General features: G+C 42.7%; 1 protein-coding gene across 1 annotated transcript in view; it reads right to left on the bottom strand.

Annotated features, from left to right (window-relative positions):
• Positions 1–249: 249 nt before the first annotated feature.
• Positions 250–13890, bottom strand: part of SDC2 (syndecan 2) — a 110855-nt gene continuing 97214 nt past the window's right edge. Inside the window, exons 3-5 of the mRNA XM_037048240.1 lie at positions 8819–8952; positions 3092–3227; positions 250–2158 (exon numbers count right to left, since the gene is read on the bottom strand). Coding sequence (XP_036904135.1) covers positions 1995–2158; positions 3092–3227; positions 8819–8952 — 434 coding nt within the window. The 3' untranslated portion in view covers positions 250–1994. The remainder of the gene's footprint in view (positions 2159–3091; positions 3228–8818; positions 8953–13890) is intronic.

The raw sequence follows: 13890 nt of genomic DNA, 5'->3' as shown, positions 1-13890 counted from the left end.
ATGCAGCTTTAGAGGGTGCTATCACTTCCTTTTAATCACTCCCATGCGAATTTGTTCTGTAAGTGATGGGGCAGGAATTTGAGAATTAAGGCCATTAAGAATTTAAGTAAACACTGTTCCAGGTGTTGCTTTACATTTTTGTAAAGAAATGAGTTCTGTGGCAATTCCAGGGAATGTTCTCTAAATGAAATACTTCATATTTATGTAAAGTAAATTACATGTTGCAAAGGTTGCCTTTTTTCCATCTCCTTCCTACTTTGGAAACTCACAATGTAAAGCAAAATTAATGGTAACATAGAAAAAGGCAATGTTCAGTTAGAAAGCAGTACCCAGGCAGGGGACCCTCCTTCCCTCTCCCCCTCACGCATCATTGTTTGCGCACAATTTCAACCCTAAGCAGGGAGGCCCTCCTTTTCATACAGAGAGCCTGCCAGCCCTTCCGTCCTTCCCCGTGGTGTGAATGATGGTATTCCATTTCGTGGTTCTTCGGTGAAGCTTCAGGAGAGATTTGGAGCATAGTTTCAAAGGTAAGTCAATTGATAAAACTAAACCTTAGATACCGACATCAAGAAAGCTCCCTTCAGTTCTTTGGAATTGATAGCCCTAAACGTTGTTTGCGAAAGCAGGCATCTGTCTCAATGCTGCCATCAGCTCTGCTGTAAGGGCCGCAAACATCACCATCCCCACCACACCCCAATACACACAAGATGATACATTCAGAATTCCTCTGGCCAATTCAGAAGTGAAGCTGTACCAGCCTCTAATGAGGAGCTCGTCGGTGGTGATGTACTGATGCTGTGGAACGCTAAGAAATCAAACCCACGTCATCCTGGAGAGCGGACGGTCAATGGCAAGGGGGAGATGTACATTTGGTCGAAATGTACAAAATTTATAACAGTGACATTTTCAATTATTAGGCCACATGATTTATTCAGTAGTTTTTATGTTCCCAAATTACAATTTATGTCTATGCGTAAGTCTACAAAAAAGTTACCATTAGAATTGTCTGTGCTTATAAAATACCAACTTTTTTTAACTGTTATATATACTCATTAACACCAGTCTGTGACGAGTTACATAGAATCATAGGCACTTCAAAGGCTTAAAAAGACGTTTACAACTTAAATGCATTTTTTAAGAACAAAAACTGATTTTTCCTTAAACCCCTACTCATACCTTCAAATTGCAAGAAATGAACAAATACAGCGGCCAAAGGAATCTGCAGCAACTTGTCAAAATACTGTTAGCATCTTTGGGTTTGCTGAGGCTTGTCAGTAACTCACATCAAATCCTCCCAAAAGAGGATCTGATTAGATTGGACTAAACAGTTTTCTGGTAATAATCCAATTTTACACATTAATTTGCTGTTGCAAATCTGCCTGAAGCTACAGGTAATGAAAAACAAAGCAAGTGTAAAATGGATAGTCCGACACTTAAAAATTTATACAAAGTGGAGGTTAAAGTTCACATATTTGAAAATCACATATACACTAAATTACCGTTATCTGAATTATCCGAAGACAAATTGCACCGTAACAGCTACAAAAGGCGGAGAGTTTTGTTTTCCAAGGGACAGGAGGAGAGAGCAGAGGAGGAGGGAACAACAGATAAATTAACAAACTAAGACCAACCTGGCTGGGTCGGTCGGAGACATGCGGACACAAATCAAACAGCTTTCCTCTTTGAACCACTGAATAAAAACAATCATCCCATATTTGCGCATAAAAGTTTAAACTGATTCCATGAATATTGAGAATTTTCATAACATAATATTTTGCCACTGCTATTCACAGAACACTGCAGATGTTAAGTTGTAATTTTATGTTCTAAAGAAATACATGAAAAGTTTTAAATACAATGGGACTTTTATCATTGAAGCGCCAGAATGGCTCTTCAATGAAAAAAACAAAAACCAAAGATCTTCATTATTCTATGCAAAAGCTTTATTTTTAAAAGTTCAGTGATCTCATAAATAGAGACACTAAGCGGGAGTTTCACGCATAAAACTCCTTAGTAGGTGCCTTCTGGTAAGCAGCACTGGATGGCTTGCGCTCTCCGAGGTCATAGCTTCCCTCATCCTTCTTTCTCATGCGGTACACCAGCAGCAGGATGAGGAAAATGGCAAAGAGGAAGCCGATCACTCCGCCTGCGATGACAGCTGAAACGCACCGACAGGGAGATTGCTTTTAAAGGAGATTCAATGGCTGCAGAAGTAGCTTTGTCAGGCCTGTTGTCAAAACTATTTTACAACACTTTCAGAAAAGGATTAATTTGAAAGCCCCCCAAAATGTAAAAACTGGATTCAATGAAGCAATTGCGCAGCTCTGACATTCCTCAGAAAGGTACATGACCCTCTTTGATTTGTATTAATAGCATCACCCAAAAGCCTCAATAAGAAAAATCTGGCCGTGAACTCGATGAATTCCATACTGTAAAATTCTTTAGTCTTTTCCGTTCTCACATTTCACAGTCTAACTTTCTAACTGCTTTTTCAATGAAAACACAAAGCATGACACGATTTATTTAAATTTTGTAAGAGTAAATAGGAAAAAAGCAAGCAATTTCCGCTCCCCACCCCCCCACCCCCAGACTTGGATTTGGGACTATCCTTTCCAGGATTAAGTGTTCTTAAATCTTGCAAATCTTCCCTTTCAACAGCAAATGCTAATACTTTCACCAGATAAGTTAATTTGAGAACCATCTTTAATGCCTTGGTGTTGCTTATGTCAACTGCCTTTTCCGTGAGGAACTTTTTCTTCTATTTTGCAATGCCTTGGAGCAAGACTGACTGATCGGCTCACATCATGCCATCCTCCATGCCCAGCTGTTCTGGAAAAATCTTAACTTTCCTCTTCCCCCACCCCAAGATCCCCACAATAGCTGGTCAAGGCCAAGGCTGAGGGAGTTGACAGAAAATAAAGACATTTGCTTAACTCTTACCTCTCACTCTGGAGTGTGACCCCCAACCCCCCAACGGCTTTTAGTAGAAAGGTGACATTCAGCAACCTTTGCCCACACCTCTAAATCTCACTCAGACAAACAGGGAGCCTGTTTAAGGGTCCTCTCACCTAACCCCTACCAGACTGCTCACCTGCCAGGACTTCTGTTCTTTTAAACAGGTTGTCTGGGTGCTTCTCAGTAAACACATTTGTATTCTCTTCAGCTGGGTCCACTTTTCGTCCTGAGTCATAGCGGTGAGCGTCGTCCTTATCCGTTTCTTCAGGTGACTGGTATGGGAAAAGGGAAAGATTGTAAAGATTTTCATTAATGTATTTAAAAGATAATGAGTATATTTCAAAGTTGCTCCCCCCCCACAAAAAAACACAATAGGTTTAGGAAATAATTGGGATAATCACTTTGTGTAATGTTTTTACCAAGTGGGTGAGTCCTACGGTAAACCCATGTAGTTCATCGTTTTATGTAACAGCCATCACATGTGCAGGCAAGATAGAGAGTGAGTTCATAACAATCCTAAGTGCGTGGTTAGTTGTTTTAATTGATGTTTCATGAGATCTGTACTTTCTCACCACTCTTCTGGCCACCATCTCTCTCTGGCTGCTCCAACCTAGTGGCACTGTCTCAATTCTCCTTAGTCCCCTGCCTTGTGACAGAGGGCACTGTGACAGCTTCCTTTTAGGCATTCTCTGCAGGTGCTCTGAAGGGTTCTTCCTGATCCCACTCTGTGGGGAGAGGCCCTCAGGCTTACCCTATGGGTATAATTCTCTCTTTCACTTATGCATTCTTATGTGTTCAGCGAACCCTGAACTAGAGCTTCAGGGGACCTGGGTTCTGCAAGTAGCTCCCATGTGACCCTAAGTCGCACCACGTTTCTGGATCTTAGTGTTTGTTCAACCAATGAAGAACACTCAGGCCCTTGGGTATCCCACAATTCTGTAAGTATAAATCTAAGATAATAACTCTCAAAACCTCATCTACAGTCAGCTTTGTTATCTACCCAGCAGCCTATAAGACACTAATCCTTGGCTGCAGCACTGAATCAGATCAACCTTCTTTTCTATTTCCAACTCTTCTTTTGGGCCTCCCCCAAAGTTGTTATTTTTGCACATTCCAAACTGTATCAGTTTGCTGTGTCACAGCCCTGCCAATTTGCCCCTCACCACTCTCTCCAACTACATTCCTCCCTTGCATTCTCATTTCCGCAGCCTTGTTCAGGTCTGTAACACATTAGTTCTTGCAATGACCCTATAACTGCACATATTGGGGAGCTTGTAGTCTCCCCCCAGCTTCATGCCCAGGAGGAAACCTCACACACCCCTCTCTATGGCCACTTACCAAAACTGGCGTTAACACCTGTGCCTTGGTTCATGCATTTCTCCCAACTCCGATCCAAATCCTCCAAATCCTCCACTTCTTTCACTGTCCATTTGCCCTTGACAAAGCCCTTCCTCATCTTTCACCTCTCTGAAACCCCAGGACACTTCACAGTCTACAACATCAACACATCAATCAGCTGTTGGCTTTCTAATAATCAGCTCCATCACTGCCCATCCTGTGTGAATGACCTACAGTTACAATGAAATCTACAAAGTTAAAAAAAATGCAAGTCCCACCACCAGAGACTGTTTCCATGGGTTTGGGGTGGGAAAACTACTAGTGATTTTCATTATTGTTGTTTTTTATAAAGCTCTCCAAACAATTCTATGGCTTGAAAACTACTGGGTTAGGTGATCTCAGTTCACACGAGTTGCTTATTCTCTGTGAGCCTGGAGTTCTCGTCAGTCATTACTATTGATAGAAAACACTGTCAGTTGCACTGGGCTATTATCGAAGACGATAATCCTTTTCAGTGCCACTTCTCTTCCTAAGGACAGCCAACCATCTTCATTAGGACTCTGAGCTAGGGCCTTCATTAAGACTGACTGCTTTCTGAAAGCCAGGGTTCACCCAACATGGCAGTCTGCTACTTACAGCTAGACAGTTAAATAACCTTTAAAAAATCGCACCTTCTTGGGGTGCTTCATGGTCATGGACATCTCTAGAAAGAACCAGGAACTAGACCAGGTGGACCCATTTGAACTTCAGAGTAGGTGAGGTCAGGGGGTCCCTGCCTCAGTGAACAGAGCACTAGGCTTCCAGCGAAGCTCAGATGTAGTCAAGTGAGATAGAGTGCTTACTTTCCTAAACCACAAGAAACCTTCCAGTGACTGAAACCTCAACACGCTGTAACTTACAAAAATAGACTGTGGATAAAATTATCATTCATAGCTTCACAAAATGCAACACAAATCTCACCGTTCCCTCACATCATTGTGGGAGAAGAAAACATGAAAAGATCCTCCCAAGCTTTCACGTACAAAAAGAAAGCAAAAGAGGAATGCTCCTGGGCAGTACACTGCTTGAGTTTTCTCTTTTCTTCTTGTGAAACCCCATCTCTAACCCACTGCCTGTCAGAAGGACTGACAATTCAACAGATAAGAGAATGGATTGTCTAGGCTTTAACCTACTAATGTTTCCACTGCTCATTAGCACTGGCCCTAAAGACTAGGAAAGGGAAGGGAAAACACAAATGGGTGAATACTCCAGTGTGTGACGAGGGAAGGGAAGGAGGGAAGCAAGTTCTGGTGGCACACAAGCAGCTACTATGATATCAGGGACTGAGTTTAACTTATCCACATCCTCTCTGTCCCATTGTCAAGAAAAATTACATAATGTCCCCTCAGGTTTTCTGAGTCCCTGGAATCATTTGAGAGAGCTAACACTTCAATTCCCCTGACTTAGCTTCCAATCCAGCAGCCAGGAAGCTGCATGCACCTCAGGGGTGTTAGTGTCTGGGGCCGGAGGGCTACACAGAATTGGGGCACCGTGAACTGAGAGGGATGGTCCATCACAGCATAGCTTCCAGATGCTCTGGAGAAAACATGTAAAAATGGAAGGTTTTATTGCATGGAAGCAGGGGCTTCTCTAAGAAGAATTCTTTCTATGGCACAGAATTAATCGTAAATACCTTAACTCTTGCACATTCGTGCAAAATGAAAGTACCAAAGGCAGCACAGATGATTAAACGAAGCCAAGTAAAGATCTGTCACACCCGTGTCTGCTTGTTTAAATGCCATGGAAATGTAACAGGAGGAAAAGATTAAGAGCGATGTTCTGCTTGAACAATGAACTGTGTTCTTTTTGTTTTTGTCACATAAATTTACAACAAACTAGGAAGCATATCTAGAATGGTGACATTAATGCCACTGTGAGCCCCATACAAAAACAACCTCTCCCCGAGTAGTATCCTAAAGGCAATGTCTAATTTAGCTGTGCCTTGTCACAACAAAATAAAAGTGTAATCACTATTACAAATGTTTTTTCATTGTCAATATTATCAATTATCAGTACCTAGAATGGTATTTGACACATAATGAGTAGCCCTCAATAAATCCCCATAAATGAATGAAACTGATTATGATTACATTGAACACAAATGATACTAGGAATACAAATATATTAAGATGTTTAGACATCCTTAATTTCTGAGTTCATCTGCCAAATACCTATCTTCTTTATATTGATCTGACACAATTACTTCCTTAAAGCCAATTTTTAAACATTTAAATCAATGTTTAATCCATTGCTGTCAACTGACCAGGACTCTAAGTTATATTAGATTTAGCTTAAGATACTACTTTTTATCACTAAAAGCCAAAACTGAGTTTCTTACCTCAAGTTAGTGAGTCTAAATGGTCCCTCACCTCTACAGACTAGTCCCGGCAAATGGTCCAAGTAAGAACGTAGTGAAGCCAAACGCATGTTCAACATCCACCCTGGAAAACTGCGCCACGCCCGCTGTGAGGTGGTCAGCCGTCCTACCGTCAGCTGCACCTGTTACTGTGCATTTCTCACCTTCTCCCTTCTTTTTTCTTCATTCATTCAACTTAATACATTTATGGAGCGGCCGCCGTGCACGCACCAGGCTCGGTGGGGCTGCCTCAGGGCTCACAGAGCTGACTCTGTCTTTCCTATCTCCTGACCTGTGAGGCTGATCAGCTACTGACCCTTCTTAGTCCCACCGGGAGCACTCAGTCTGGAGACGGCTGACCTGGCGGCTCCACATCTGGAGACACAGCCTTCCAGCTGCGTTAGTCACCATCCTGTTCACAGTCACCAGAAGACGGAGGATGAAGGATGGGGGAGGGGAAAAGAGGCGGGGAAGGCAAAGGCTCTCTGATAAGGGCAGGAAATGAAGGGGCAGGAAGCCCACCTGTGTTCCTGCCAGCAGAAGGGCACCTCTTACTCCAGAGAAGGCCTATCACTACCTGCACAGCACAGCCTTTCACATCCTATCTGCTGCTAAAGCTGGGCACCAACAGGTGGGTGAGCTCCCAAAGGGGCCACTGTGTTGCTTAGTTTTCATAAGCCACATGCTGCCCTGGACTGTGCACAAAGTCTACTATTATAGTTGTTACACGTGTTTATTTGGTGAATTGGCTCGGTCTTGGCCGCTAAAACCAAGTTCAGTCAAGGCTTACAGAATGTTTACCAGGTCTCAGAGGCCATGTAGCCTGCCCTCACCTCTAATCTTCTCAATGATGCAAGAGAAATAGGCTCAGAGAAGCTCAGAGATTTGACCGGATCCAGGATTTGAAACCTGGGCCTTCTTCAAACTTTACTATGCATTTTCCAAATTAAAAAGCTCACCTAAACTTGTAGGGGGCCAGCTAATTGCAATGTAACATTAATAAGGCCAAAATCACAAGTCTTACAGTTTCATTAGCTAGTTGTACCTTTGCTCTGTTCTTATTTCTTAGTAAGTCAGCTCTCAAAATGAATACTACATAGAGATGCACTCAGATTCATCAGTATCACTGAAAGAGATCAGAGCTTGCATACGACTGATGATGGGCTGGCGGAGACTTGGAGAAAAAAGTTATTGCAACTAGTATCTGGAGTTTCCTCATTCCGTAACCTGTTTCAACATAAGTAAAGTCCACACTGGTTTTAACTCGGAACAGACTCTTTACGAAACAAAAATAAATTTTCTTGTCTTGAGCCAAATAAAAAACCACAAGGGTTTTGTTCCTTAATTTAGCTGTGAGTCCCTTAAAAAGGACCACCCTTTAAAAATAGTCATATCTGAGCTAGGCCTCAGTACTAAAAGTACAGAGAATAAGCTATCAAGCCATGAAAAGACACGGGGGAACCTTAAATGCCTATTATTAAGCGAAAGAAGCCTATCTGAGAGGGCTACATACTGTATGATTCCAGCTATGTGCTGTTCAGGAAAAAGCAACACTATGGAGACAGTGAAAAGATCAGCAGTTGCCAGATTTTAGTGGAGGAGAATAGGCAGAGCACCAAAGACTTTGGGGACAATAAAACGGTTCTGTATGATCCTATGACGGTGGACACATGTCATTATACCTTTGTCAGAACCCAAAGAATGACAACCCAAAGAATGTAAACTATGGGCTTCAGATGTTAATGACATGTGGATGTAGGTTCCTTGATTACAACAAATGTACACGCTAGGGGAGGCTGCTGATAGTGGGGGAGGCTGGACATAGGTGGGGCCAGGTGGCGAAAGACACTCTCTGTGCTTCCCACTCAATTTCACTGGAACCTAAACTTGCTCTCAAAACAAAGTCTACCTAACTCACAAAAGGAGCAGTCAGTGGGCAAAAGTCAAAACAATCATAAACAGTAAGTAAATGCCATTTATGATGATATAACAGAAATATCATTTGCCCTCACATAGTTTTATATGGGGCCTCTTAAAAGGACTATTCCATATGACTAAATGATAATACAATGATAATGACATTCAATGTATTATCAGTGACCTGATAATACGATGCAAGACAAAACATACCTTCGTCTGAGCAGGCATCTTGTTCTGAATCTTCAGCGTGGTGGTTTCCACTCTCGGAGCAGTGCTGGTGAACGAGATCTTTGGAAGTGGCCGAGATGTGGTCAGCTCAGGACTCTCCATGTCCTCATCAGCTCCTAGAGAAGGCGGCAAAGATGAGCTGAGCATGTGAAATATAGGACATGCTATATAATCAAGATGCAGATTTCCACATAAAGAGACAATACTGTCTATTGTTGACACTGACAGAGGCATGTTCTTTTAAAATACCTGCTCATCAAGAATTCGGCAGGCTTTGCCCTGACTGCTGTGGTTCAGTGGGTTGGGTGTCACTCTGAGGGACCAAATTCTGGGTCAGGGCACATGCCGGGGTTGCCGGCCAGGCCCTTGCTTGGGAACGTGGGAGAGGCAACCGATCTATGTTTATCATGCACATTGATGTTTCTCTCCCTCTCTTTCTCCCTCCCTCCCCTTCTCTAAAAATAAATAAATATAACCTTTAAAGTAGAGAATTTTCCCCTTAAAAAGAATTCAGCGGTCTTCACTGTGATGAACAAGTGATTTAAAAGTGGATCTGTGGGTAGCCTGGCAATTTCAAAAAATACTATTCCCATGAACATTCTCAAGTAACCCTTCATTTGCAATGTGCAGTCTTTCCTGATCCGTGAAATCCCTTCCCTTCTACATGCTACTTGTCCTGTTTCAAAACATAACTAACCAATAACCGAACAAGGAGAACAGTTTCACGGTGACCCCTATCTGAGGGAGCTGCCCTCGGTCTTCCAGGGGCGCTGGAGCCCCTCCCTCGCTCATTTCCTCTCCATCTGCTCCATTCTCTCTAGTCAGAGTGTCCCTGCCATCACACTGGTGGTTCGACTTTGTTAAGGTCACCAATGTCCTCCACGTTTCTAGATCCAATGGCACCTTCTAGAGTGGTTCTCATCTAATTGAACCTCCTAGCTCCCCTGGTCGCTTGCCGGCCACCATCTCCTTCTTGATACCTGATCTCCAGGCCTCTGTGCCTTTGACTTCCTGGCTTTCCTCTCCCCTCTCGACTTTCTGTCTCTGTGGCAGGTTCATTCTTCCCACCTGGACACAGAACGTCAAGTCTCCCTTAAGATTCAGCACTAACTGCCGACTGTCATCAGCACTAGTTTACACTTTTCTTTCTTTTTTTTATATTTTACATTTGATCATTTCTGACATTCAAAGAAGTGCAACATACTTTTTAAGTTCACCATTTTGTCAAATTTGTAAAATCTCAAACAAACTCAAACTCTGTAATCAAACCAACCCGCTTCCTCAGACAGAAACAAACAGTGAATACCTCAAATTCGCACAGAAGCAGGTTAATGTAACAGACAGTTGAGAAAGTCAGAGGTCAGGTGCTGGGAACAGTACAATGGCTCCGACTATGGTTTGTTTTTTATAAATATTTTACTCTATACTATATCAACTGTTTTTATTGTATTTTACTATATCAACTGTTTTGACTATATTTACTGTATTTTTACGATAGTAAATATAGTAATATATTTACTATACATAGTAATATATTTTACTCTATCAACTGTTTCCTTTACTTTCAGTGTGTATATTCACTAGATAGAGAAGAGATGGCAGGATGTGTTGGAATGAATGTGGGATTTGGCACTAAACAAACACATCAACAAACTTAGTACTGGTCCTGGCATTTATTAGCTCTGTGACCTCGGGCAATTAATGCTTGACTATTAGTTTCTTCATNCTATATCAACTGTTTTGACTATATTTACTATATTTTTATGATAGTAAATATAGTAATATATTTACTATATTTAAATAGTAAATATAGTAATATATTTACTATACATAGTAATATATTTTATTCTATCAACTGTTTCCTTTACTTTCAGTGTGTATATTCACTAGATAGAGAAGAGATGGCAGGATGTGTTGGAATGAATGTGGGATTTGGCACTAAACAAACACATCAACAAACTTAGTACTGGTCCTGGCATTTATTAGCTCTGTGACCTCGGGCAATTAATGCTTGACTATTAGTTTCTTCATCTCTAAGTGGGAAAAAGCCATAACTAATCCCCAGAGGTTCAAATATGATAAATATCTGAAAGCATTTCATATACATAAAATGATACGTAAATACATTATTAGAAATGAGGGCTCCAGAAACGCATTGCTCTTTTAGATCAGCTTACCTGGTTTTCCATCAAGGTTTTACCTACAACATGCTTGAGCTGCTCCTTCTACAATGAATCATTTTCTTACAGAAATGTTTTCAAGGAGAAACAAAAAATTCTAAGGGCTTTCAGGACTCCCTTGGTTCACAATAGCTACGACTATGAATCACCAAAGTAGGAGTGTGGGGAATGTGTCGTGAAGGAGAAGCGGTTTTGTAAAGTAGAACATTCCCTCAGGCTAGCATTTATGAAGTGAGAGACAGATGTCTGATCTGCCCGAGGCAGCTCTTCTACGGTCTTTATTATCTTTATCAGAAGCAGTCACTCTCTTGCCCAAACCAGAAACCCGGCAGCCTCCTTGACCACCTCCCCCTCAACCCTGACCTTCAGCTCTCACTGTTCTCTGCCTGAGACATCCTACCCAGAACCCAGATGTTCCCACCCAGAGCCCAGCTGTCCCCACCTGGGAGAGGCCTGCTTACACTCTGCTGCCCAGCAGCAACACCACCGCCTCCTCCCCTCCATTGTGAAACCGTTTCTCCAAGTTCTCTCTGTCACTGAGCCTCTTCTAAAAATGTTTTTAAATTTCTACTTAAAAAAAGGACACATTTTTAAAAAAGAATATATTTTCACGGATGAAAGTTGGAAACATGGAAGTACAAAAAGGAATAAATAAAATTATTCCACCACCAGTGAAGCATTGCTACATTTTATTTATTGACGTATTCCTAGAATGGTATCTGTTCTCCCATGTGGTGGGCGATTATCAAATACTTGCTGAATAAATATCCTCTGTATCTTCTCATCTTCTAATGAGCTTTTCATTTCTGACACAGTATTTCTACTCTCCAAGGGCTCTTTCCAACTCTTAGAAGGCTCCTTTTTTATTCCTCTTCTTGTTTTACCATTAAAGCATCTTCCTATCTCTCCAAATGTACCACATTTATAGGTTCTCTTCTCATTGTGAGTTTCTGTCCTGTTCCAATTTTGGAGTGTGGGGAGGTCTCTACCTTTCATATTACACATTTTTCCATAAATGTCCGGGGAGCCTTGCTTGTCTTTTCGATTCTAAGTGGGAAACACTGAAATGCTGACCAGAAGTTCTGGGCACACAGGAGAGGTTTGTCAGATTGTGGCCATTGTGAGTCCAGACAGACCTGTGTGTTTTGTCGGTGAGCTCCCAATGCAAGTACCATATAGTAGAGCTGTCTCCTTGGAGTTGATCCAATTCCCCATAAGAGAGTAAAGGCCAGACTGTCAGTGTTCCAGAACTGATAGGGAGGAGACAACTGGGAATAGCTCAACATTGAATAACTCTTAGCCTAGGGCCTAGCTCTCTCTGTTTTTGGTGTCCTACCCCAGCCCCATCTGTGCCTGGTACACTCCCAGTCTAAAGACCCTCTGTTCTATCCTCTCCTGATGATAAAGCTCCAGTTTCCTTCTGAGGTTGGGAGCATGAGTCCCTTGGCTGCATTATGGTGGTAAGGAATCAGGGAATCTGCTTGCTGCTACTGCTTTTTAAAAAACCGTCCACATTTATTTAGTATTTATTATGTGCTAGGCATTGGTCTAAACACTTTACATACACTAACTATGTAGCCCAGGGCAGTGGGTACAACTGTTCCCCACGTTTACACGTGAGGAAGCTGAGGCACAGAGCATTTGTGTATTGGACAATTTACCAGGGACACCGCTGATGTAGGCGGAACTGGGATGTCCACTCGGGCTCTGGAGTCTCTGCTTCCGACTCCTGCTCTACAATTCACACTCATCACAGTTCTCCTTGCACTGCTTGCCTCTCCAACAAAATTTCAGTTATCCTGCGTTAGTACCAGTACCACTTCCACCCCCATCGAGGGCCACCCATTCCCAGGCCCCAAGGGGATCCCCTGTGTTCAGTGGGTTGCTTCTTGGAGCCCCGCCCCAACCCCACCGCCAGCTGACTCAGCTTTCCCCTATCTGCCAAGGGCATCATTTCCAGCTCATCTGATTCCCAGCTTTCAGAATGCTGGCTTTTGTCTCTTCTTCTGCTTTGTCTGTCCACGCGAATTTAGGCCCAATTCCTTGACGTCACTTTAGCTGAGTATTGAAAAGGTATGTGCGTGTGTGCAACCTGCCATCTTTAACCAGAGCTCTACCTTTAACCCTAAACGTTTGATGCACAGCACTTTGCTAGGTTATGTCGCCCATGACGTGGTGTTACAATTATTTTTTCCTCTTTTCTACATTTCTTCCATTGGGCTCTTGATTTCTTGAGGACAGCAACCAGGTCTTTCTTAGCCTTGTGTCCCAGGGACACGGTAGAGTGTCTGGCACATAGCGATGGCCCAGGAAATGTTAAGTGAATGGGTGAAGTTTTCATACCCACTAATGCCCACCTTAATTAAGTCCACCCTGGAAAGCACCCTCTGGGGCTTTGGCCATTTTCATTTGGTCCATTTGCTTTCCCACAGGATAGCTTGATAGGAGTGAAAACAGAGATAACACTGGCCAACACCATGGGGCACCCCAGTTTCCAGCTGGGGCTGGCCATCAGCCAGCAGGGTGTCCTGATTCTGGAGTGGGGTTCTGTGCTATAGGGAGGCAGCTTGGCAAAGGAGTGGAAGGGAACACACTCTCAAGCCCAACTCCCAGGTCCTCATCCCAGCTCCCATGACATTCTAACAGCGTGCCCTAAGGCAAGTGACGTAATCTCTCTATGCCTCAGGTTTTTGCCTAGAAAAATGGAGACAGTAACAGAAATGTCCTAACAGTGACGTTAGAAGGGTAGGAACAATGTCTGACCGTAGTATATGATCTACGAATTTGACCTACAACTTCTGCTATTTTTAAGTTGAGAAATAACATCCTCGAGGCAGCGCAAAGGGCTTTCCAGAGTCTGCATGAACTGATCTG

Source organism: Sturnira hondurensis, unplaced genomic scaffold (assembly GCF_014824575.4).
Source record: "Sturnira hondurensis isolate 20B ecotype Veracruz unplaced genomic scaffold, ASM1482457v3 Scaffold0006413, whole genome shotgun sequence".
Classification (NCBI taxonomy): domain Eukaryota; kingdom Metazoa; phylum Chordata; class Mammalia; order Chiroptera; family Phyllostomidae; genus Sturnira; species Sturnira hondurensis.
The sequence above is the reverse complement of the archived record's forward strand: the minus strand, read 5'-3'. Positions and strand labels throughout refer to the sequence as shown.